At 42.1% G+C, this 26,254-nt stretch overlaps 1 protein-coding gene across 3 annotated transcripts; it reads right to left on the reverse strand.

Moving 5' to 3' along the window:
• PARVG (parvin gamma) lies at positions 1–26,141 on the reverse strand. 3 transcript variants are annotated; one of them, XM_085568904.1, is made up of 14 exons: positions 24,997–26,141; positions 19,546–19,647; positions 18,970–19,034; positions 16,013–16,115; positions 14,906–15,046; positions 14,398–14,513; positions 13,522–13,577; positions 12,636–12,658; positions 10,633–10,694; positions 10,460–10,528; positions 9,519–9,620; positions 5,961–6,033; positions 4,692–4,764; positions 1–3,997 (listed from the first exon to the last, which is right to left on the reverse strand). In XM_085568904.1, coding segments are annotated over exons 2-14 (963 nt in total). In that variant the 5' UTR covers positions 19,625–19,647; positions 24,997–26,141; the 3' UTR covers positions 1–3,996. The 3 variants fall into 3 exon arrangements, with proteins under 3 accessions (XP_085425030.1, XP_085425029.1, XP_021391194.1); XM_085568903.1 differs by lacking the exon at positions 4,692–4,764 and having other exon boundaries at positions 10,633–10,691; XM_021535519.4 differs by lacking the exon at positions 4,692–4,764.
• Positions 26,142–26,254: the final 113 nt, after the last annotated feature.

Below are 26,254 nucleotides of genomic sequence, written 5' to 3' on the forward strand. Positions count from 1 at the left end.
GAAGGTTGAATTATTTCTTTATTATAACTATGCTAAAATACATGAATATACTATATAAAAGGAGGATACTAAAACTACATACTACTTTCTATGACTCCAACACAACTCGTGACCCTCTCTGAGAGTCCAGCCCCAGGTGGGTTGGATTGGGCATCAGGCTCAAACAATCCTCACTCGAATCCAATCAAGCACTCACCCCCCCCCCCCTCCCCCAGGTAAATAATTCTCCAAACACATTCCACATGGGAAAAACAAGGAGCAGAAACAGAAATTGTTGTCTCTTTCATTTCTCTCTGTGCACCTGTATGAAAACTCCTGAGAGGGAGAGAAATGTGCTTGCCACAGAGATGTGCTAGTCCACAGTACTACTGTCCTGATTTCATTATCACTTATCTCAAAACTCATCTCTCCATACCTCAGTCTTTACATCCTGTTCACAGTCTCCCCATCCTAGAAAATTTTGAGTGGCAGAGGAAACCCATCCATCTCCACAGTGAGCAGAAAGGCTCATACACACTAATTTGTTTCCTCCAATGTAACACTTTCATCTAGTCTTTATTAAAATATTAATTGACTAGAAAAAAAAAACCACTTGTGAAAAGCTGACAATGGCTTTTACTCTTCGGGGAAATTTTAGCAGCCTGTAAGAGAAAGAACAGCAAGATCTCTTCATACAGACAAAAGCTCAGCTCATGGAGAGCTCATGGAGAGAAGAATTTGAATGAGCTTCTTTCATGGTTTGAAAGTCTAATTGCCAAAGAGACTTAGAGCAGCCACTGTGAGGATGGCTCCCTGCAAGAAACAACACAATAGAAACCATTGGAAAAGAATAAAGGAAGGGGGAAAAGGAAAGGACAAACACTAAGAATTGGCACTCCCACCCATCAAGCAGATGGAGGCTGCCAGCATTTTCCATCTGGAGTTCCCCTGCTCCATTGCAAAGCAGCAAGGGCCTGGCACCAGGGCTGCAGCCACATGAAGGGGGGGAAAAAAATGTCAGTGTAAACCTGACAGGACCCAAGGAGGAGAAGGAGGTTTGACAGCAGGGACAGCTCTCCAATTCCCTGTCTCAGGCTTTACAGGCAGAACCAATCTCAGTCAGTGGCCTGATCCTATTAATGAAAACTCCTCTGTATCTGCATTCCCTTAAAGTCACCCTGGTAACTCTGCCCCTTCCACTTGCACTTCTCTCCACACACCCCTGCCACTCCACCTCCAGAAATACATCTTTTTATGGATGAATCTGGGTATTTTGGAAAGAGTGGATGATGGAAAGATGACATCAAGCAGGAGTTGGGAGCCCTTCAGATCTGTCCCACTTCCCAGCTCCTGCTGGGACCCAAAGCCACCCCACCACTGGCCTGTGGGACAGGGAAAGCAACAGAAGCTCCTGTAGGGCTTTAGCAGGGACCTTAAAGACCATCCAGTTCCCACACTCCTTATGTGGGCAGGGATACCTTCCACTAAACCAGGTGTTGGAATATTCTTTTTAGCTCTGTCACTTTATTGTTAAAATAGTGCCAAGGCTGTGGCTACATCTCAAATGTAAATAGTGCATTTGTACACTACACCAATTCATGGAGTGGGTGTCTGTATGACGGATTAGTAAAATTCCACAGCATCTTTTAGGAATCAAACATAGTCTCTTTATCAAAGAGGTCAAGCACATCAAGTGTATTATAAATTTGCTCTCAGCATAAAAAGCAGATTAAAACATTAATTTTTGGTCTCAGCATGTTTTTGATTCAAGCACATTAGCCATCTTTTTCCCCCTGTATGTTTCCAAAAGAATGACTTGTTTATAACAGGTTTAGGCAACCTGGTGTTGGAAAGGGAATATGACCATTTCTTTTATTAAATATCAAGATCTAGACTTCCCCTGTTGGAAGTACAAGCACTAGATTTATTTATGTCAGAGGAGTGGAGCATAAAACTCAGAGCACACCGAGAAAAACCCAGCTGTTTCTTTGAGCAGTAATAACCAGGGCAGCACCAGCTAATCTTCCCAGCACTGGTGGCTTTTTCCTAGCCCAGGTCATATGCCTGGAGTCACACACAGTGGAACTGAATTGTGATCACCAGCACAAGGCAAGAGGTTCAGGACAGCTTCCCAGGAGGAAAAGGCCACACTGCTACCAAATCACTGCCCAGGCCCTCCTGCCCCCTCACCCCTGCTCTCCACAAGCCACATCCTGGGTTTATCTGCTCAATAGCAATTCATTCTACACTGAATGCATGTTCTGTGTGCAATGTTACAGCAACCTAAAATTCTGCAAAGCAAGAATGAACTTCTCAGGCCTCCCAGTTGATTCTTGGAAGCCCATTAAGGAATCAAGCAAGGTGCCTATGGGGACTTGCAAATGAAAGAACCAAGTGTTCTTTACTTAAGTTGTCCAGATCAGCACACACAACTAACATTTGCTGGGGAATCTTGGTAGCTCATTGGCACCAAAGATGGTATTTTTATCTGTAAAAATGCCACAAGCTAATTCTTGGTGCAGAAGGGATTGGTCTCGGGGCAGTTTGCACAGCTCTGTAGCCCAGCAGCTGTGCAGTGTTACCATTTTCAAAAGACTTAGCAGCATTGCTATCTAAGGATCTTCCCTGGGCTGCATGATCCGGAGGCAGACACAACAAATTCTCCTCTGTAAATGTCAGCAGTCGCACCCCGTGAGCTCTGGTTTCCCCTTAACACACAGAAGGAGGATCAGACCAGAGATCAAATGTCAGAGTTACCCATGGCAGGAAATTTATTCCAATTAGATGGAAGTGAAAAAACAATACTGAAGCTTTCTCTTTTTTTCTAATTATATTTCTAGTTTTATGCAACATCTCAAATTGAAGGTTGAGAGAGGAGATGGAGGTTTTGAAAGGAGTTCTGATTTAAATCCCCCAAGGAAGACAGAGGGTGATTGTTAATAAATCATGGCTACCTTGAGGCACACAGAGGAAACTGCTGGGAGGCTGGACAAATTCACCTAGGAGAACCTGAAAAAATTTGAGATGACTCAGCTGTCAGAGGTGCTGGGAAGCTGAATTCACTGCTCCCACCCACAGTAGCCTCTACCTCCACCAGCTGCAGAGCTCAGCCAGCATCTGCCCACCTCTTACTGCAGACAAAGTGCAGATGTGTGACTCCCTCTCACAACATGCTGGACAGGCATTGGCATCCCTGCTAGCCAGAGGTGGTGTCAGGGCTTCAATTGGAGCTGGACATGGTTTGGCACCGACTTAGCAAGGAAATAAGGGCATCCTTCTACAGCTGTGCAGGAGAACCCCCTGTTCCTGCAGTCTCACACCAGCATATTGTGCTGAGTGCCTTTTCCATATTCGAGCAAATGAGCACTGAAACATTTATAAAACACTCTGTAAGTTCACATTCAATTTTGCTACCTATTCATTTGGCATCCAATTCATATCCTTTTATCTGACAGCACTGGCCACCTCTCTAAAGCAGGTTTGAACTTCAGGTGTGTCTCAACCCTCCCACTCTGCTGGGTCTTTTTTCTCTCTGGCTTCCCAAATGACTTCCCAAAGCAGGAAAATGGGGAGGATGCAACAACTTTCAAAGTCACCTTCAAGAGCAAAGGATGCAGGGCCCAAAATAAACACACATTTAATTTCTTTGCAGCATTGGGGAGCTCAGAGAATACAGAGGGCAGGATCTGGAACAAGAGCTGCAGCCCTAGAATTACTCCAGCTCTGGACATACATTACAGTTGTTCAGGCTATGTATGTGAAACCTTGCATGAACAACATATTTGCTATACAGTGTTAACATAGCAAGTGTCAAACACCAGTGAATGCCCAGGAGCAGTGGCAAACAAAGCTGGGAATCCAAAAACCACACCATGGTCTGCTAGGGACAAAAAAAAAAAGCCCAAAAAGAAGGCATCTCAAGCTCTTGGCCTTGCTCTTCATGCTTCCTTGGTTCTGTAGTTGGAATACAAGGAATACAGAACTCGCATTATAGCCTTCGTATCTCCGTTCACAATATCTGTGGATACACAAAGCAGAGAGAACAAAACCAGATGGGAAGTATTAGTAATCCCTGGAACAGGATGAGTCTGCACCTGCCAAAGACAGGCTCCCACATTTCCCCAGTCATAATGTGAACTTGGACAATGGAATTGCAAGAGGAAGTGAAATAGGAACTACAGAGGTAGAAAGTAATAATTTGTTAAATTAGCATGAAGAAAAGGGACTTCTGCTGCACTCTGTTGCTGGAAGACAAATAAAGGCAAATAATGCAGAGTAAGAAATTCACTAGCAAAAAGCAGAGTAGATAATTAATAGGGATTTATATCTTGAGGTTTTTATGATTATTCTGTGTCAGAAATCATTATTTTTCGCACACTTTTTTTTTGTTGACACTTTAATTTTTATTGTAATATTTCCATAACGTTTTACTGACATTTGATGCATTGTTTTTGTTGGGTTCTTTTTGTTTTGGTTTGGTTTTGTTTTAATTTATTTTTCAGCTTCTTGCTTCTTCACCAGATAAACTGCTCTTTTATTTAAAAATTGCAGTGGAAGAGAGTAATGGATTCAGAGGGGTTTCTGTTCTTCTTATGGTGCTGTAAATCACTGGGAGAAAGACTAACAAAGAAACACTAGTAAAATGAGATCCTTGAAGAGTTTAAATAGTGTTGCTCTAGCAAGGACTCATAAATAATATTAAATTTACTCACTAGCTGAGGATTTCCCCAGTGAAGGTAAAGGACTTGAGGATGTTGGCACCAGTATTTCTTGTACTGATCAGCTCTGTGTTTGAGGCAGTGCAGAACAGCCAGAGGGGAGGAAGGAAAGCACAGATTTATTTCTTTTCACACAAAAGGTGGATCTCAGCATGGAGACCTGAGCCCACACCCATTACTCTGTTAATGTGAACATAAAAAAAAGCTCTTTAGCTTTCCAGGCTCCTAGCTCTGTGCAGGAAAGCAAAAAGCCCACAGTTTGTGAATGCCCAGCATGCAAACTGCTGACATCACCAAAGCAGTAGTGGAAAAAGAGAACAAAAGGAACAACACAGGAAGCCCTAAATACTTTCTCCCTCTCCATGATACCAATGTGTTATGTCCCCAGCACATGCACCCACTCTCAAATAACTAACAGGGGGCTAGAACTGAAATAATACTTTTTATTTTTAATAAAGATTTGACTTCCTTTTTCAGCCACAAGCTTGTAGAGGAATGTTGGCATTATGTGCCCTTCAAGAGGTCAGACTGCAACCACAGCACCACTCATTAATTAACCACATCCCTCCTCCCATCAAGAACTGTCACCAAATTTTTCTGTGGAGAATTTGAACTGGAAAACTGGACTTGTCCAAATGGAACTTGTTTGTTTGTTTTTGTGGTGGAGAAAGAAAGAGGGGCATGCATGTACATTGGTTCAGTGATGGAAGCATTCACTTGCATGAAGGAGATCAAAATTCAGCTCCCAAGTCTGAACCAAGCATAACAGCAACTAAAAACCTGTGACTTTCATATTCAGCACTGACCCACCACTCTTCAGAGTTTGAATAGAGTGATCAGTGTTTCTGATTTTCCACAGAAATTCTCCAAGATATCTTCCAACAGAAACAAGCTTGCTTTTAATGCACTGAAAGTTTTTATGAGACAGGAAAACAGCTTTGCCTCCAGCTCAGCTGCTGTAATTTCCCTAGAAGCTGTCACTGGTTTAAATTTTAACAAATACTGAATTACTAAACAGTTTAAGTTTAGTGTAAAGTTATTAAACTTATAACAATCCAACTTTTTTAGTATAGAAATAATGATTTTTTCAAAAAGAAGTTCATATACCTCTACAGTTCATTCTGCATGAGGAGCTGTAGAGCAGCCACATAATGAAATGTGCCAGTGTCATTTCCAGAACCTGCTTCCTGCAATTATCCAAACTATTGCTAAGCTGGGACGTTAGCAATTCTATTCCAGGTAAGTTTGCATGTTATGACTCACCTTCAGAGTTCACAGGGAAATTCAGAAGGCCTCCCTCTGCTAGCAACTCCAGTGCCAGGTTAACATTGTGGAGCTGTTGGAGAGAGAGAGATATATTAATATAGCTGACAATATTTCCTAACCAACAGAAGGTTTTAAAAAGTATTTCTCTAGTAGCTGAAGATGATTCAAAGGAACATTCATAAATATGTACTCATATTCCTCTCCTCAGTTTTGATGAAGTGCTCTTCAGAATTTTTACCAATTATCATATAAAATTAGATGTAAAATCCATCTCCAGCAAAACATATCCCATGAGGTGGGCAGAAGAATCCATTTATTTAAAAATAGACCTTGCATGCGAAAGACTTGTGTTAATGAGGAAAACAGGCTAGATTCCTAACTTGATCTAATGGATGCATGGAGCTATTTCTGGGTATTTTTTAAACAATGTCCATATGCTTACCACACTTGGAACAAATGAAAAGGGGAAAGTTCTCTATATTTTCTTTAGAATTGCAAAGATCAGGTATGCTTGTTAGCTAGAAGGTTCTGTTGTACTTCTAAAATGTCTATTCACATTAATAGTAGTGATTATATCCTTCATAACACTCATCAGAAATTCATCCCACATCTATGAATGAAGACTGAGGATTTCTTCCTCATTGCTTTTTACCTCCCTTCCCCACATAAAAGCAGCATCACACACATAAGCAGGAGTTGTAATCAATTTTTTAAAAGTAATAACCCCTTCTAACAGCTTAAGGATAGTTGTTTACTTGGCTGGTAATTAGCAAATTCCCTTCCTCTAAAGGAGTAACAAGACCTGAATGAACTTCAGATTGTCTTTTCCTGCCTTCCCTGAACTACTGGACAATTTTTCCTTTTGGAGGTTGCTATTCCCTGTTATGTTGTGACAACAACACAAGCACAGGAGTCCCCCCTGCATAAGCCAAGCAAAACCCCTGTGCTCTGAAGTGAAGCAACAGATTTATATTTCACCTGGTTCTCTGGTTTACAAGTAACTGAGGCTGCCTGTTTGGATTCAGGTTTGTTTCCTTCCTCTGATGGTCAGCAGACAGGAGAGCTTAAGAACATGCAGTTCTACACAGTTTACTGATTGGAATGAATAAATCAAATGTTTCCTTAGTGAACCAAAACGGCTAAAAAGGCATATTTCCCTCTCTGCAATGCATTGGGGATTTTCAAGGAATGGCAACATGCACACTTCAAAAAGCACCTTCAGACAGAAATAGTAATAATTATCCAAGAAAGGGAAGCCTTGAAAATAAGATGCTTTGTCCAGCTGTGCTTCCTGACTCAAAAGAGCTGGACAGTTTTCTTGAACTTACAACTGGGCAGCGGCCAGGACATCTGGGGTGTTTCAGCTCTGGGCCTGTTTTGGCCAAAGAACCAGTTCTGACAAGCACACAAGCCCTCCATCATCATCTTCTTCATCTCCTGACTGCACAGATATCACCCCTAGTTTCAGCCTGAACTATTTTGTGATCATATTTTTTGTCTCAGAAAACACACACCTTTCTACACTCATAAGCACCCAGGGCTGCACTTCTTTACAGTTACTTTTAAGTGCCTTTTTTTGGCAATAAACACCCCAAAAAACCCTGCAACAAACCTGCCCACATGCAGCGTTATCTTTTTGCACCTCAAAATTGATCACCTCCTAAATTTCTGTCATTAAATGGCTTTGGTTAGAAGGAACTGTATGGTGGATGCACCACACTGATCCCAACAGTGCATGTGGTTGTCACCATTCCAACAACAAATGAGATCTTTTAAATCCCAGCAGAGGCTATATCTTTATACTTTACTGCAGCAATTAATGTCTAAAATGACAGGGAGTTAGAAAGCACAGGGGAATTGAAAGACACTCTTTGTGTACGAATGACAGCTGAAGTATGGCCGATCGATACTTTTAGTTGTCATCCCGCTTTTCATTTTGTAATGAGCATCAGAGGAGAAACAAATGGGAAATACCACTTTGGCAAAGTGTTCAACAGCAAGTCCAGTCCTTGGGAGTAACTTTGCTAAAATGAAATTATTACGTTTTGTAAATGTAGTACACGTTATGTAAAGAATTGTATTGAAGCAGTACCCAACCCCATTCTATTCTTCTCTGATGCCAGTGATGGGCAGGGTAAGAATCAGGAAGTCTGAGCTTTGATTTGTACCAGAATTTTAGGGCTAGCTCATTTCCAGAAAGATATCTGTGAGGCTAGAATAGGGCTGAACCAAAAAGAAAATGATTGTTTATGGAATTTTAAATAAGAATCTATTCCGTTTATTCCTCTGAATAAAGCGAACAGAAAAGTTAAAAATTTCTGTCCAACTCATGGGAACAGACAAAACAATTTTGAAAACTGAGTGGAAGAGAAAGGGAAGAAAAACAACTCTTAGGAAATGCTTTGATTATGTCTGATTAGACCCTTCAAAATATATTTTCCCTGTTCTTAGATTAAAAAAAAAAAACCACTTTTTTTTTTTCCTAATACTCGAAACAGTTACCAACTGACTGCAATGAAATTTTGATGACATTTGAACCTAGGTGCCAAACAATTGTTCTTTTAAACTTTCTGATGAAAAGCTCCATGGGAATATTTATTTGTTAATATAGGACCGCTGAGAATTTTTGTTACAAATAAATATTGCCCAGGGGCATTAAATTCTGCCAAGGTTGGGAAAAAGATGAAAGCTTCATTTGCACAGGGAAGCCGTAATGCAAACCATGCCAGAGGAGAGATTTTCTTCTCTGGCAGCTCTCAAGCAAAAAAGATCTGACACATTTCACTTCCAGAGATTTGAGCACAAACCAGGAAAAATAGCTACAGTTTCAAAATTTTCAGAGCTACTCAGAGACCCAAATGAATAAAAGCCTACCCACGCTAGAGACAATCTGAAAATACCTCAAATATCTCAAAATATATCAACATTCTAGACCTGCGGAGGAGGCAGCCCAGCACACACTTCCTTCTGGCTGGTGACAGCTTTTACTTTTAAAGCACAGATGAAATCTGCCTAGTAGAGGTGGAAAAAGGTGGCAAGCAGGTCTGGCTGAGTATGTTGCAGCCCCCAACCTCGGGGGAGGAAAGGATGTAAACTCTCAAGAGCTACCCAAACACAGACAGGGCCTTCAAAATGTTCTGGCCATGTTCTTGATTAATGTATGTTTTTAAGGCAGCAAAAAGAAACTCACAAAGATCCAGTTCTGCTATGTACGATGTTTCATCCTCTTCAAATCCTGTTTGCAGGACAAACTGGTAGAAGAGAACACACCCATTCCCCAGCACACAGAGCTCTGAATTTCATCAGAAGGCTGCAGAAGCGTGGCCATGCCAAACAAGTGCAAGTAACAGGTGTTTGCCTCCCATGAGATGCTAATTTTGAAGAGGACACTGACCTGTTCTGAGATATTTTGACAGCCTGTGTTGGCACTGCCCCAAACCCCCCTCCTGCAAACACCGTGGGCATGGGACTTCACACACAGCAGCAGCAGTGGAAGCAAGAGGCAGAGCACACAGTTTGGTGGCTCAAGCTCTAAATAATGACAGAACAACCTACCATCTCCATGGTGCTGGCTGGAGTCAGGAAGAAATTCCTTAAATTCAGAAAGTAACCCTCAAGTTGTCCAGTTAGGAGAAGTAAGATAACCCCATCTGAAAACTAGATAAGAATGACCTAAAAATTATTTGGCTTTAGTAAAACATTCCAGTAAATGCCATTCTATCAATAAAGGAAATAAAATGTTACTCAGGTAAGGAGACAGTCTAATGACTCAGCTCCCTCAACCTCTTCCACACTGAACTTCTTATTTAGTTCGATAAGGCTCCGAAATTCATATTTATGAAAATACAACCTGGTAAAAGGACAGCTATTAAAGCAAACTCTTCCAAATAGGAAAACACTTCATATGAGCATAAATACATAACTATAAACAATAGAAAATTGTGCCTAGTTATGCATGACAAAACACTTGAAAATTTTCTTTTCTCACAGTTGCCCAGTGGAAAAATCCCAAAGAGAACCCTGTTCAACAAAGCCAGGGTGCTTAGCCAAAATTCTCTTGCAATTTCATACTCTAAAGAAGCTCTACATTCAGAGGATGAGATTTTGAAATGTGATGAAAATAAGGCCTTCATACCATGAAGCAAATGCAGCATCAACAATCACTAAATACAGCAATCAACTTGGCTTTCATTTTAATGTTCAGGACACCTTTATTTCCATCCTGACAAAGAAAGCACCCTTAGGAGTTGGGCTGACTCTGAAAATTACGTCCTGTAGCATTACAAGGGCAGCATTCAATACACAGGCTATATTCTTGCATTAATTATTAGCTTCAGAACCTCAGAGACCAAAGCTTGATATCTTAACTTAAACCTGGAAAACATTATGTTGCCAAATTTCAAATTACTGCAATAAAAAGGAGAATTCCTAATGGTGAGAGGAAACACCCCAATGGCTGACAAAACTTGGGTAACATGTAGCTTGGAGTACACTACCTGAGATTCAATGTCTTTCACATTTAATCCTAATTTTCCAACATGCTGGTCAACAAATTGCAAAAGTGCCTAAAGAAAAAAAGAAAGAGAAGAAAGGGAAAGGAAAAAAATAACTTTTTCAGTATTTAAGCTGAGCCTAACAGATTTTGATGTCTACTAAAAAAGTAAATTACCTTTTTTACAGCATCCAGTTTATCTGGAGCACAGCTAAATAATTCATCAAAGGCATCATCTTCTGTATCAAAACAACATTAATTGGTTTCATTTTTAATAACTGAGAGATCAGAGCTTTAATGTGGCTACAGAAGGAGAAAGGTATATACAACTTAGAATCCAAGGAGGAAAAGAGTAGCAGGGAGGCAGAGAAAGATGCTTCTTTTATATTTATCAGAGGACAGGATGACAGGTTTCCTTCAGCCTGACCACATCAGAGAAAACTATTTACTTCATTCAGTTCTGTAATTTTCACCTGCAGAGGTTTTCAGTTTGTGCTGCCACCATTCTAAACACTGGCTAAGTTTTACATCACCACAGTTTATAACTTTTCACTTAGGTTTTTTTAACCCTGAACCTCTGGGATAAAATGCAGGGAGCAGAAGAGCTGTATATTTTACTGCTCTCCTCAAACAGAAATTTCAGTTACACCAAACTTGGGGAAAAAAAACCCAGCCTCCTTCCTTCAAAAAACCACAAGCAAGATATGGAGAAGTTGCCCTTCCTCTGAAAACTCAGAGACCTCAAAACCAGCCAATTCTGCCACCCAGTTTAAAATGGGCAAGGAGCTGATGCCAGCAGAGCTGTGCCCAAGAACTAGCAGGAGTCTAAAACTTCCAAGGAAATTAAATCAATTCTAGCAATAAAGAGAAAATAAACGAGTCCCACCCTCACTTCCCTTTTCTGCCCAGGTGCAGCAAAGGCAGGATCCACCTCCTCACCCAGCCACAACCCAGCTCTGGTTCAAGCATGAGCAAAATATTTGAAACTCTGGCAGCACAATTAAATGGAGAAGCAGCTTCTACAGCACAGGAAAGCAAAGGCAGCTTTGCTTAAGGGAAATTCCTCCCCAAAGACAGTGACAGAGAAGGCTCCTTTGTGAAAGGGATTCCTCGGGTTTCTCTGTTCTGCCTGTTTGAGGGTTGCTGTGGAAGCAGTGTCAGGGAATAGGTGAATCCATCAAGGAAATCAGAGAGAGCCCTCTTCTGGAGCCACGCTTTGGGATTTCTCTCTTTGCTAAGGCTGTGTCAAAAATAGAGAGCATCTTGAAGAGTGAATTGCAGATTTCTCCTCCCAGCAGAATCAGCCCACTAGAAGAAACACCTAATTATGGGTTGGGATTTTTTTTCTTCATTTTTTTTTTTCTAATGTTATTTTCGTTTTTAATTTTTTTTCTTTTTTTTGTTTAGGGCAGAGGGTAAGAGTTGGAGTGTTTTTCACAATTTCAGCCCACACTATAGATCACTCAGTGGAATAAGTGATAAATAGATATTAAATTATATAGTTTGCACCTCTGCAAAGGATGAAAATGCTAAAATAAAGGACACAAAAAGCAGAGAATTGAAATGGTTGCCTTGGTTCTCTGTGTGCTCCTTTGCGGCAGGGAAGAGCAGCTCACACTGAACCCTTCTGCAGGCTTTGCACACAGGGACATTTTTCACCTCAAGTGTTTCCCAGCCCTCAAAAACCCTAAGGGTAAAAGCTCTGGGAATTTTGCTTGACCGAGCTGCCATCCACAACCCAGTACCAGTGGATTTCAAAATCTCATTTGCAAACTGTGGGAAGGAAAGTACAAAAACCGGTAGCAATGAGAAGCACAGCTCTGAAGCCTTTATAAATAGTTCCAACAGTGAGCATGGTCCATGCACAAATCCAAGCTGGCATTTTGCCCCCTGCCAGGTTTCTTTTTTGGGTCATCAACCCCCCTTCGTGCCCTGTCCCCCCTCCCATCAGTTGCCTGTAGCCCACAGGCAAAGTGACCACCCACTTTCCAAGCTGTATTCTCTTGGTATGATCAGGCATTAACAGAAGGCTTTTGGAAGAAAACACCAGGAAAAAAATCCATGAATCTCCATTAACTTTAGTGGGAGCATGCTGATTTTATCATGGGGTAAAAATGGATCAGGACATGGTGTATAAAAGCACATAATGAAACACTGAACTTGGCAATGCCAGCACTTACTTGACTGCGCTCCTTTGGTCTCCCTGGAAGTGCAATAAGAAGCAAGAATTAGAAAAATGATTCAGCAGAGCTGATCTTATTCATAAGCTTTGCTTATCTGCTATCCTGTAAAGCAGGAAATAGAATTCAAGGTGGCATTATCTTTATGCCAGAGTGACTTTCTAACAGACATTTTTAAGTAGATTGTGTATCTGTGTAGGGTCTTGGAAGTATATGAGATTTTAACTGGCTCACACACCAATGAACATTTATTTTACAAGCACAATCCTCAATATCCTCTTGCAATAAGCTGCTCATGATATTAGAGCTTGAAGATGATAGTAGGAAAATCTGTTTCTAGTTCTTAGAATGATATGCATTTTTTTTGGTATATAAATTGTATCCAACTAAACTCCTTTAATAATGGCAGTACCTCACACACTCAGCAAGCTAAAAACATTTCTTTCACAATAAAATAAGAAAATAATTGCCTCCTTTCTCTTTATTTAAAAACAAGATAGCAGCAAATTTCAAGTAGATTTAAACCTTTGTGGCTTTAGAAAATTTCTAGTTTAGTCTGGCGCAGGTAAATTTACAGTACTGGAATTTTGTTACTATATTTGCTATGAAATTCCATGGCAATAACAAATGCTAAGCTTAAGGAATAATCACATATATTGTTTTATATATAGAATAAATAAAGGTATTGCACCATAATGCCAAGAGGAAGAGGGAATAAAAAAAAAAAAAAAGGGAAGAAATAAGAGAAACAACTCACATGCATATGCATGTCTGGGCTTACACCTTTTTCATCATCATGATCCCAGCTACTTTTTGTAAGGAGGAACACACCCACAACGTTTCTTTTCTGATTGACAGTGTAAAAACCAGATATATCCCCTCTTACTTGTTTTCTGTGATATATTCCACTGCATTTGATGTCTTTAATCCTCCGGAGGTGGTCTGTTGAAAGGACAATAAACAATGTTGGGTTTGTCACACAAAAAAAAAAAAATTCCATAAACAAGCTTTCATGACCTGTCTGCTGCCTTAAATAATTATAACAGGGCATTTATTCAATAACTCCAGTACAGTTAGCACAGGTGTTTTGAGAGATTTCTGTTTCCTTCTGCTCTCTTCAGTCTCCAACAGGAAATCTCTTACTTCCCCATCAGAGCAAGTCATTGGTGTTTGCTGCTCTTCCCTTTTATGCAGTGAAAAACATTCTGTGTTTATATACACTGGTGGTGCTAATTTTTGCAACTATATCCCAAATTGTAGGATATTCAGTATCCTCCTACAGTCTCAGAATTGACTTGAAGAAACAAAATAGAGGAAGACAGCATGTAGATATCTGCTTGCAGAGAAAACTACCAAAATGTCACCCCAATGGAAGGGGAGTAAGAACTCCTGTCACCTAAATTCAGCATTAAAAGCCTTCATGATTTATGAATACAATCTTCTATTTTAAAATATTTAGAGACAGTAACAGCAGAATTTCTTCATTTGCTTCTTTACAGAGATCAACATCTGCTTTCAGTTTGGACCATTCCCTTGTTTGGCTGAGGAAGAAAAAGAGCATAGTGTTTTTCCCCTTTTAAAGATAGAGTATCCAAACTGAATACTCAATCTAACCCAAAAAATTCAGAAACTGAAAGGTGTGGTTTACAGGAAATACTAGTATCTGTTTCACAGCTGCACACACAGCTGCTCCTAATTCTAAGCAGGTTTGCCTTGGGAAAGGACTTCTAGGATCTCTAACAAATACTGAAACTACAAATACCTCGATGATGATTGTCTCCACTTGAACATTTGGAGGCAGAGCCAGGGTGGGTTCAAAGTGCTTTGCTATTGCAACCAGAAGATGCAGTGTGCTCAGTAAGTCCTTTGCCAAGATAGCTGTTGAGTGTAAAGGAAGAAAACAATGCTCAGTGTGCAAAACATGTGAACTTCCCTCCAACATCATGAATCCTCTCTGTGCAGAGAGCCCCAAAGTCATGGAGGGCCAAAACACAGATTGGGGTTTATATAATATCAAAATTTAGCAATAGCACAGCTTAAAAATGAGACATACAGGGATGCTGAAGGCTCTTAAGTGATCTACAAGCCACACACACAGAGGAGGCAGACCCAGGCGGGGTCAGATATTTCTGTCTCACTTTTGATTCAACTAGTAGCTGAAAACAGGTTTTAATTTAATTACTGTTCTGGCAGCACACTGCCTCACAGCAGCCTTATAGCACAGGAAGCCTGTGATGGAAAATTTTCTTCAATTTCACTTCTGCACCTACATTCCACACTCCATTTCAGCTGACTTTCTTCCAGTTGCAAACACTTGGCCACAGCTTCCAGAATCACAGAGAGTTTCTGTCGCTGTTTTTTTTCTGTCAATGCAATCTTCTCAACATCCAGCTTGAGAGAGCCTAAGTTTTCTTTTACAGAGGGTTCACAGAAAGAAGGATGCATTTTAACATCATTGTAGAGAAAACAACCAATTAGAAACATAAAATGACAGCAAAGCACACAAAGTATTGTTTTAAATGTTCAATATCATTTAAGAGCTCTGCAAAAGGGAGAGGACTCAAGTCACTCCTTGTAGCATCATCCTGCAGCCCTAGCTCTTTCTATTTCTTCTACAGAAATCCAAAGAGTGAATCTTTCCTGTAGATAATGTACAAAGTTGATATCAACTCATATATAGAAGAAATCTGAGGTCATTGCTTAGGCAATTAAACTATGAAAATCCGCCAGTCCTACTCATGCTGCTGTGCTCAGCCTAGGTGGAAAGGAGATAGATTTAAAAGATGTCCCCAAAGAGAGTGAAAAGAGAAAGAAAAATGTAGTAGGGACAGGAGAGATTGAGAAACAGAAATAGATAATGGGCTGCTCCAGGAGGTCACATCTCTATACAAGCACCACATAGTGCCAAAAGCCTCTTAGATTTTTACCAGTTCCAAACCAGAACAGTTCTTTGGACCTAGAGCTTTTAAGTTTTTGGTGGGTTTTTTTGTTTGTTTGTTTGTTTTTAAGGCAATAAAACATATGCAGTATTCAGCACAGAGAGTGCTGATTCCATCCAATGTTTCTGGTAGCACCACAAGCCGCCTTTGTGTTCCTGGTTTATGAAACTCTCCTTCATCTCAGAAGCACTGAATTTCACACTTCATAGTTAACATTTTCATTATGTCAATTACAGGTATTAAGAATTTCTTAGAAGTACAATAGCCACATGAAACGATAGTGGGAACTTATTCCGAATTGTGATTATCACAGCTGGCCCCCAGTGCAGTGAGAAGTGATGACAGGTCCCTGCTACCATGATTCCTGAGGTTTATTCTCTGATTGGAAAGTCCCTCCATGAGACGTCTGCAATAACTAAACTCAAAGGAGCAGCTCACCCAGGAGATGATGAAGTACCAGCCCATCATACAGATCTTCCTCCAGACTTTTAACTACTATGTGCTCCTCTTTCAGAGTTCCATTGATCCAATCAGTTAAGAACTGCAGGGGAAAACAAAGCAATTATAATCCTGTTATTCACACAGCACAGCACTCAGGACTATATTGTCTTTCACCTCTGTCTTCAGCCTCTTATTTAAGATCTTGGTTTGCTTTCAATCTCCACTTCCTTTGTGGTTTTTGGTTGTTTTTCAAAGGGTTAGTTTTCCCTAATTTTCAAGTGAGACAGACATCTTGCTACTTATATTCCAAGGAATTATGTTATACAGCTGGGAAAAGAGACCCTCTTTCCACTTCCACCAGGGAAAAGCCTGCACAGTACACTTCCCATTCCCTGCCTTCATCCCACATCACAGAATTCACAAAAATTCAACTGCCAGGCAGAAGTTTGTGAGAAAAGAGGCTTGGCTCATTCTGTCGGTAGTTTCTTGTACTTATCCACACTACTAGCACTCCTCCCTCTCATCTCCTGGTTTTGTTTTCTTTTTCTTTCTGCAATATTGTACCACTCAATCCTCAAATACCTCCTTGGAACTTTCTTACATGGCAGTCCTCCCATTGGCCTTCCAATATCCTTCCTGCCTTTGCAAAGGGGAAGCTGCTCAGGAAGCCAAGGTCTGGCTACAAAAGGAGAGGAACCACATGTGCTCCTAGATGGGAGAACAAAGCAGTTCCTCAGTGCTTTATCCACATGTGTTTTATCCACATGTGTTGAGGGAAAGGGAAGCATGTGTTTTATCCACATGTGTTGAGGGAAAGAGAAGGTGACCTGGTGAAGCAGAACAGAAAAGCAGTAGCCCTAGCTGGCTGCCAACATGAACATCCCTCTTGTAAGAGGGAAGGGTATTGCTTTTATTGCTGTGATTGTTACAAGTGAGCGTCTGGAGTGGATTATATCCTTCTCACTTGCTGTACACAGAGGAGAAAATTCGTACCAGATTCCTGTAAGCTCGCCAACATTAACAAAAATGTAAGAAGGATTTGAAAAGAAAAGTCTCTGAGAAGCTTGAAACTGCAAAAGAAATTAAAAAAGCCTGAACTGGGAAGCTGTCAAACTGTAAAATGCATCCTCAGCTAAGAAGTAACAAGAGCAGAAAGCTGTGCTCTTCAGCTGATGCTTGGTGACACTTCAGATGTGTGAGGGGCAGAGCAGAACCCCAAACACAGGAGAGCAGCCAGAGGGAAGTCAGAAAAGGAGCAAGCACAGCTGAGCACAGACCCATGGCATCCCTCCTGTGCTCTCCCAGCCACATCTACAGCCTGCAGCTCACACAGTTCTGCTTTCTGCCCAGTTGTGGGGGCCCCACTCAGCTGCAGAGCAGAGCCTCATGTCTAAAAATGAGCAAACAAAGAAAACAGAAAAGGAATACTTTGAGAAGTTTGCTGCTGGCTTCCGAATGTAACCGTCTCCTACTTTACATGCAGATGGGTATTTACAGCAACTACAGGGAGCCATTTCGGATTTCTCACTTCTCCAAAGCCACCTCCAAATGAAAATTCAGTGAAAGCCTCTCTCCCCAGTGAGTTTCTTTGCTTCCCTTGTTCTTCCCTTGAAGATTCCTCCCTGTCCCTGTCTCCATCCCAAATGTTTCTCTAGAGAAGCCATCAAATTTTTAGATGAAGAAGGCAATCAAGGGGCACTGATGGGAACCCAGAGGACTTTGTCTCTCTCAGGACACAATTTCCATCTCCTCATCACACAAACAAAAGATGTTAGACAGTGATGAACATCATTCCAGGAATCTCTGACAGGAAATGGATTAAGCACTGAAGATCACAGAAATTTTCATAACTGAGGAAAACTCTTCATTTTTGGCAAACTCAAAATAACAAATCCAGTCTTTCTATAGACAACATAATTGCATTTTGCAGCACTACTTTTCAGACTTTTCTTTTTGTATAACTTCATGAAAACCTGATACAAAAATCAAATCTTTTTGATCAAATGTGTATGAATACCTAAAATAGAAACACACCTATCTACATGTTTATAAATGCTACAAATTATGACCAATAGCACATATCTTAAGCTGCTTTTCATAATATTTCTAACAATTTCAGCACGTCTATAATGCAAGGAGTTCTGGTCTCATAAGACACATGCAACTTTTTTTCCAGGAGGTTTCATTACGTGAACTGTGCCATTAGAGAAATCGAAACACTGATTGAACACACCAGGGAGACTTTCAAAATTAGATGGAAATAAAGTACTCGTCTATGGAACAGGACTCATCCTTCACAGTTACCTCAAGAAGGCAATGTACCATACAACAGCAGAAAGCTTCCATCCCGAATTCCTGGTGACTTGCACACTCTTCATCCCATGGCCCTCTGCTGACCTTGCCAGCTGAGCCAGCTGCTGCTGAAGGCTGTTGCAAATCAGCAGAGCAATCCTAAAAGCTACCATAGGATCAGTGCAGCAAACCTGCACCATATCTCTCCTTAGTCACAGCAAATGCTGACACAGGTCTCCTTGTGGTCCCAGCCTGGGTTTTTGGCTGGATTCTCGTGGCTGTTTAGCTACCATCACAATGCAAGAGCAACTGGGTGCTTCTGATGTGGCTCGCCCACACAGCTCAGGTTAGGAGAGGTGTCACATCAGAAGCCACTCAGGTTTATATCTGCACTGCACACCCAGCAGTGCTCATGGCATTGGAAGCTTGATCCTGTATGGCCCCAGCCTCCCTCACACTGTGTTGGATCAAAAGCTTATTTGGTTTCACTTGTCTGGTGCCCAAACACCAAAAGAAGAGCTCATTATCATCTGTAGAGAGTGGGGGACTGGGGTCAGAGAGCTGGGCAATTTATAGGGCCGAAAGAAGTTGAAGAACCAGGTTCCTTGTTTCCTTTAGCACAGCTCAAGGTGAAGGTTAAACTATACAATAAAAAGTGGTACCAGTTTCAATTCTTCCAGTCTGGGGTTGTTGCTTGAGGTCGGCTTTATGAGTTTCCTCTTCTCGCCTGTGGTAGGAAGCAAACAAGATCCATCACAGTTATCAGATATGACTGTGTATAAAGCAAGTGGGCAGATAAATCTGCTATCAGTTTGATAGTCCCAATATAGCTAATTGCCCGATGTAGAAACATTTATTTTTCATTTTAACTCATTCCTTATGAGCAAGAAACTGGTGTAGCAGACTACTAAGTCTGCTGTTGGAAATGATGCTTCAGTGTACTTCAAATGAGTAAAATCTAGATGGACAGTCTTAGAAAGAGGAAAACACACTTTGTCAGATCCACATGCGTGAAACTTAAATTTCAGTTAAAGAACCAGCTGGACTTTATGTTGCTTCTTGATGATCTGCCCTCAAAGAGTCAGCAGGCAAATTGCACACACAGAGCTTACTCATTTCTGATACAGCCATGGGATCACTGCTGAAAAATATAGAATTCATTTGTACAGCACATTTTCTGTTTGACCCTTTAGGTGGTTCTTTGGCCTTTTTTCTGTCCTGGTCCATAAAGCACATACCTTTAGCGATGACATTCTCAGTTAGGAATCGATCAAGTGTAGAAGGCTGTGTAAATGCATTTAAAAAGTCTGGATCCATTGTCTTTAATCACTCCTGGCAAACTGGTAAAAAACATGGGGGGGGGGGGTGGGGGGAAGGGAACATGAGCAAAAGCACGTAAAGATCAAAATTAGTGCTAAGAAAACAAAAAACTGAAGGGGTTTGTTTGTCAACTATTTCATCACTAGCTGCTTTTAAAAAATCTGAAAATATATTTAAATGTGTGCAAATAAAATAAAAGTTTAAAACCATTTTCATTTTTCTTTTGTGTTAATCATCAAAATGTAGGAAAAAATAACCTGAAGACCTGAACTAAAACTTCCTTTAATTACATTTAATTTTATTTTCCCTGTATTAGATAAGTAAAACCCTATTTTAACTGAAGTGAAAAAAGGTTTCAGTCCCTAGATATTAATGTATAAAAGCTAGAAAATATAAAAGTTACTGATACTTAAGGAGTATTAAATCCAGAACCAATAGTTAAATTACTGAGATAAGTTACTAAATATAAGCAGATTCCTTTATTGGTACAGATATGAGGAGACAAGGACCGCTATTGGCATCTGAATAGTGTCTTTAACAAATTCTAGTATGGAGTCCTAGAGTCAGATTGGAAAAAAACTCTGAGATCATTGAGTCCCAACTGCTCACCCACCACTAATGCTCCCAAGTGCCACATCTGCATTGTTTTTGTATCTCACCAGGGATGGAAACTCCAACACTTCCCTGGGCAGCCCCTTCCAATGCCTGAGCACCCTTTCCATGGAGGGAATTCCTGCTGGTGTCCAACCTGGCACAGCTTGAGGCCGTTTCCTCTTGTCCTGTCCCTGTTCCCTGGAGCAGAGCCTGATCCCCCCGGCTGTCCCCTCCTGTCTGGAGCTGTGCAGAGCCAGAAGGTTCCCCCTGATCCTCCTTTGCTCCAGGCTGAGCCCCACCAGCTCCCTCAGCTCCGTTCCCTTCTCCGGACACGCTCCAGCCCCTCCATGTCTCTCCTGTGCTGCGGCTCCCCAGGTGCCCCGGGCTCCGAGGTGTGGCCCAGCAGTGCCAGCACAGGGACAGTCCCTGCCCTGGCCCTGCTGCCACGCCATGGCTGGCACAGCCCCGGCCCATCGGCCTCCTGCCCCCGGGCACAGCCGGCTCCTGTCCAGCCTGTCCCCAGCGCCCCCAGGGCCTTTCCCGGCTTCCCAGCCCCTCTGCCCAGCCTGGAGCTGCAGGGTTTGGTGTGAGCCAAGGACAGGATCCAAACCTGACCTTGTTGAACCCCACACAACCGGCCTGGGCCATGGATCCAGCCTGGCCAGATCCCTCTGCAGAGCCTGCCTGCCCCAGCACATCCACACCCTACCCTGTGGGACTCCAGAGCTTCCCTCTGGCTGCCCTGGCAGGTCTGGGACCCTGGCAGGGGGTCATGAACCCCCCTGGACAGAGCCCCCAGAGACACTGTCTGTGATCTCTGGCCATGGAAAAGAGTTTTCAATCTTACAGCATGAATTACCAGCTCTGAGTGTTTGATATAAGTAATAATTAAGTGTGGCATGGGTGCAAAAGTAAAATTTTAGGATTCTAGATAAAGGGTTCAAAGGGGACAAGATAGAAGAAATTGTGTGTGTCTTGTCCTTTTTCTCCTTCTTGCCCTCCACGTTTCACTGTGGTGTTGGCATTTTTCTGTTGGTTCAGGCTGGGGACACACTGTGCAACGTAGGTGACAGATATTGGCACGTTATTGTAAATCCAGCCCAGGGAGTTTCTGGTATTTAATGTTTGTACCATCCCACTGAGGGCAGAGCCCCACACGCTGCCCTGCAGGACAGAGCTGGGCAGGGCAGCAGAACATGTTAGAGATAAACAGAATAAACAACCTGGAAACCAGCACAGACCAATTATGGCTTCCGATTTGGCAGTGGGGCTGACAGACAGAGACTTTCTGCAATCTCAGAATCATCAATACCTCACATTCTGACACCACCCTGCTGGCTGCTGCCCATGAACTGACTGGCTGTGCCTCCATCCCCTCACCCAGATCATCAATAAAAACAAGAACCAGGACTGGCCCCAGTGCTGAGCCCTGAGTCCTTGGGACTGTTCACCGTCTGGATTTGACTCCATTCCCCACCACTCCTGGGCCCAGCCTTCCAGACATGCAAGAAGCAAAATGGTTCTCTTCATAAACTAAATGCACATTGATTAATGTGCCAGAAATCAGAATTACAAACTGCAATTGTACTGTGGCCTGCAGAAGTGGAAGAAATTATAGGAGGATGAGGGCTCCAGACACTTAGAGCAGACTATTGTTCTAGCATGAGTAGGAGAACTCATCCTTCCCAACAGTCTCTGGAAGTCAGAGCAGAACAGATGTGAGGACCAGCAATACTTTTACTGCTGGCCCACTGCAGAAGAGGGGTTGATGACCAGTTTTGTGCTTTTTAACAGAAAATGAAATGCTCCATATTAGAGGTTCCCTCAGAAGAGTTCTCCTACTCTCTACCCAGGGTGCCCACATTGGGAGCCCTAAGGCTTCCTGTGAAATGAGTGGGAATGGCACTTTTAAAAAACAATCCAGAGCACTTCAATGAGTGGCTAATCCTAGTTTTAGGAATGGCATTCCCTCCAATTCTGGTATCAGAGACAGCCCTAGCTGGTGCTGCAGGTGCCTAAAGTGAGATGCTCCCACCACCCAGACAGGCACCTGCTGAAAATACTGTGGTACAGAGCATCTCCAAAGTGACATTCCTCTGCTTGATACCTTTATACACCAAACAGCACAGTGCTGCTCTGAAGGCTTTCACAAATTTCTTACAGGTTCCAGTCGGTGTGTTATGAACATGTATTTTAACACAGATTTTGCCAAAGCTGAGAGAATATCGGGAGAAAATAGCAATTGGATGCTTTTGCACATCAATCTGGTAAAACAAATTGGCACAAAATTGCCAGCAAGGCACCAGGAGAAAGGGTCACAAGAGAATTCATTTCAGTATGCTGGTGGCAAAACTGAATGCTATCTGTAAAAAGCTGCTTGATAAAAAAAAAGATAGGAGAAATTGAGTGATGTAGTGCCTGAGGAACAACTGAACTGTGTGAGATAAGACTGCCCAGATTAAATTAACTGAGAGAAGTTAATTAACAGAGAGCAACCCAGAGGACAACTTACTTTTAAATTAGGTTTCTGATAGCTGTGATGCCCTGGGAAAGTCCAGCTTATAAAAGAAATGGTCTGTGTAAACCACAGCTTACTCTCACTCAGCTTTGCAATATTCAACTTGTGTATCTCTTACTTCCCTCAACTATCAAAGTGGTGTGTGATGCCTGCTACACCCCCAGGCTCTTTTTGGTCAAGGAAACTGAACATCAGGAGCCATTCTCAAATTTGGAAACCTGTAGGGCAAGGCCTAAAATTCTGAATTTTCAATAAGGTAGCATAATACCCTCTAGGGCCACAGTCCTGTGTGTCAGTCAGAGTTAAATCTGCTAATTTTAATTGGGTAAGATTAACTTGCCTGGTATCCAGTCCCCCCCTTTCAGTACCTTAGGGGAAAAAACCAGAACCCCAAAATCTATAAGCAGTGCAAGGATATAGAGACACTTCCCCAAAACACTTTAACAGTCTGCAGTTCAGCCTTCCTAAAGCAAAGCTGGGGGCTAGTCACCAGGAGCTATCAACACATTTACTCCCCACTCCCCCTTTGAACATGTCTCTCACCCCTCAGCAGTGAGGAGGTGCAGTTCACATCACCTGAAGCTCCATCTCCTGTTTCTTGCTCTGACCCACCAGCTCCCCATGAAGGCATCAGGCAAAGGCCAACTGATCCACATTTTTCACACCACTGTGTTAATGCTCCGTGTCAATCCTGCCCTACTGCCCCAAAGCCTCCACATCCATCTCTTTCCAAAACTGAGAAAAGACAGCCTGCAGTTACTCTTCCCTGGAAAACCAGCTGCTCATCCTCAGTGCTGTTTTCTGGGCTTCCTCCAGCACTATCACAGCCTTTTGGAAGTGCTAGGAACCAGACCTGCCCAGATTTAGAAAGGTGCACTGCAGCATTCACAGTGGTCTCTGCTCCTCTCCTCATAAGTCCTGTTTGCTTTTTGCATCACTGCTGACCCTTTATTGGGAATTATCTACAACATCTCCAAGATCTTATTCCTACATAGCAACACACCATTGAGAACCCATAATTTATTGTATTACAGCTCATATTTATCAGTATTGATTTCCCACAGGCATTTCAGAGCCTGAGAACTGCAGTTCTCCAGCATTTAATAGACTCACTGCTTATTACTCATAATTAGCATTCCCAAGCTGTCCTTCATGTGGCTCTGCAGCATATTGGTAAGGCTTGATCCCAGGCAACAGCCTTTCAGAGGATAACATACTGCAGAAACAACATAAAATGGAACATGCCAGGGTTGGGACACCTCCTTGGGTGAGCTGTTTAATGAGAAATAGGAAAGGTCAGAAGAGTTGGTTCTCACACACAAATTTCCACATTTGCTGCAATCAGCCCCTGACACCCATCAGTTAAATTTTCTGCTCAGAGCTGTGGCTGACATCCTGGTTTTCCAGCCCCTATCCTCCTGCACACGTTTTTTTATCAGTACTTGGAATACATTGTAAGAGACAACTGCTTGAATACTGACTGTACAGGCATTTCATTATGGCAACTTTAAATGAAATAGATGCTTAATTATGGGCTAGTCAAAGGAAATGGCATTCTCTGAATGAAATGCTCATTCTCTGAGTATGCCATGGATGTACAGGCTTTGATTTAAACCCAAGGGATGTTTGATTTCTTGTGTGCCACCTGCAGTGGCTGCCAAGAAAGTTCTTAGATCAGGAGCTAGGCTATTGCACAAACTTGCAATGTCACAACTACTGATAAACAACTAATTCACAGGGTCGCTTTCCCTCCATGAGTCTTCACAGGGTCTGTCTCCCAGATATCCCCAAGGCACCACACAAAGCACTAATGGGGGTCTCTGGCTTACAAACCAGCTGTAGAATATTCACAAGGCACTTTCCAAATGCTACCCAACTGTTTCACCTGTTTCATTTCCTGTTCAAAAAGACAAAAGTCCTACTCTGCCTAGCGTAAACACATTTCATAAGTAAATTACACAAAGGAGGAGGAAAAAAAAAAACAAATGGGAATGTTAATAGTATTATTTCCACCTTTGGGAAACTAGAATTAGAAAACAAGAAAAAAGAAAAAAAAGAATGCACATTTTGCACCCAATTTAAAATTTAATTTTCACTTCCCTGTGTAGTGCCACTTTTCAGGAGCCATCTTTGCTTGTAAGAAGCAGAAGAGATGTTATCTTAGTAAGAACAATCCACACAGACCCAGAAAATCTTCCAGTTACGAACACTGATTATGAAGAAAAGCACCCAAAGGAGCCCCATTTTCCAAACTTACTTTTCTCTCCTTCAGTAACGCTCCAGAAGCTCTTCCAAGACCTTGTCCCAGCAGTCTGGATGCAATTTCTGGGGGAGAGGGCTGAGTCCAGGCTCGGAGGCTCCCATGCAGGGCAGCACAAAGCACGCCAAGGGGAAGTCGTGCCGCAGTGCTCCGCTCTTAAAAACGAAACCATGGTCCCATCCGGAACTGAACTGGCTGTGTGCTGGTCCCTGCTGCAGAGACTGAAACCATCAGGAGCACAAGTGCAGGAAACATGCAGCCCTGCAGCTCCTGAAGCAGCAGAAAATGTTCAAAAGGTATGATCTTTCTTGGATGGCACTGCCCAGCGTGACTGGGCTGCTCTGCCCCTGGCGCGACTCACAGAGCACTTTTGTTTTCTTTGCAATAAAAAACTAGCCGAGAGCAGACATCATGCTCCAATACATCTTTTCCTCATGCTCCTTCAGGTGTTTTATAGAGCAGATCAGGACCACTCTACCTACCTGGCAGAAGGAGAAACCTAGAAAATGAATTCCTTTGTCCTCAGAGAGGAAGTTAGCCACACCAGGGCCCAAACCACTGATGTGAGACAAGAGTTATCTCCAGCAGGCAGTGCTGCTGCTCTTCCTCCCCTTTCACATTTTTTCCAGGTGTGAATTGTATTTATTAACACACCTATTTTCCTCCAAAACCTGATGTAGTGACCAGTGCATGGAGTATCCAGACCTCTGTAGAACAGCAGTAGTCAATCCTGTATGAGTTGCATTTGATTTCATGCCCATGATGCCTGAAGATTTTTGCTTTTTACACATTTTTCATGTATTTTTAGCTTTGCAGACTGTTATATGGTTCCTAGAATTTTCCTACCCTTTCTCTTAGATTTTAGAGAAATAAACAAACCCTTTTAACTTTCCTGAAATTCTGTTGAGTCCTAATCTCAAGATGAGAACCTCTAAAAAGGATATTTTGCTTTACAACCAGAATCTGAGGAGACATCACAAGAAAACAGGGCAAAGAAGTCCCTGAACCAGCTCCAAGGGTAGGTGTTCCTGTTAAGTTCTCAAAGCACATCTCATGCACACCCCCCCACCACAAACACCTGGCTCCACATGAAAATAACCACTGAAGAACAATTCAAGGATTCAACAGCAATAACAAGTTCTGATAATGCATTTTCCTGCTTCTCCACATGCTGCTGCATTGGAGAGCCACTCTACACTCTCTGCACACCAGAGCAAAGGGAAGCTCACCATTCCTAAGTTCTTCCCACAGGTTT

Source organism: Lonchura striata, chromosome 1A (genome assembly GCF_050655825.1).
Source record: "Lonchura striata isolate lonStrDom1 chromosome 1A, ASM5065582v1, whole genome shotgun sequence".
Taxonomy (NCBI): domain Eukaryota; kingdom Metazoa; phylum Chordata; class Aves; order Passeriformes; family Estrildidae; genus Lonchura; species Lonchura striata.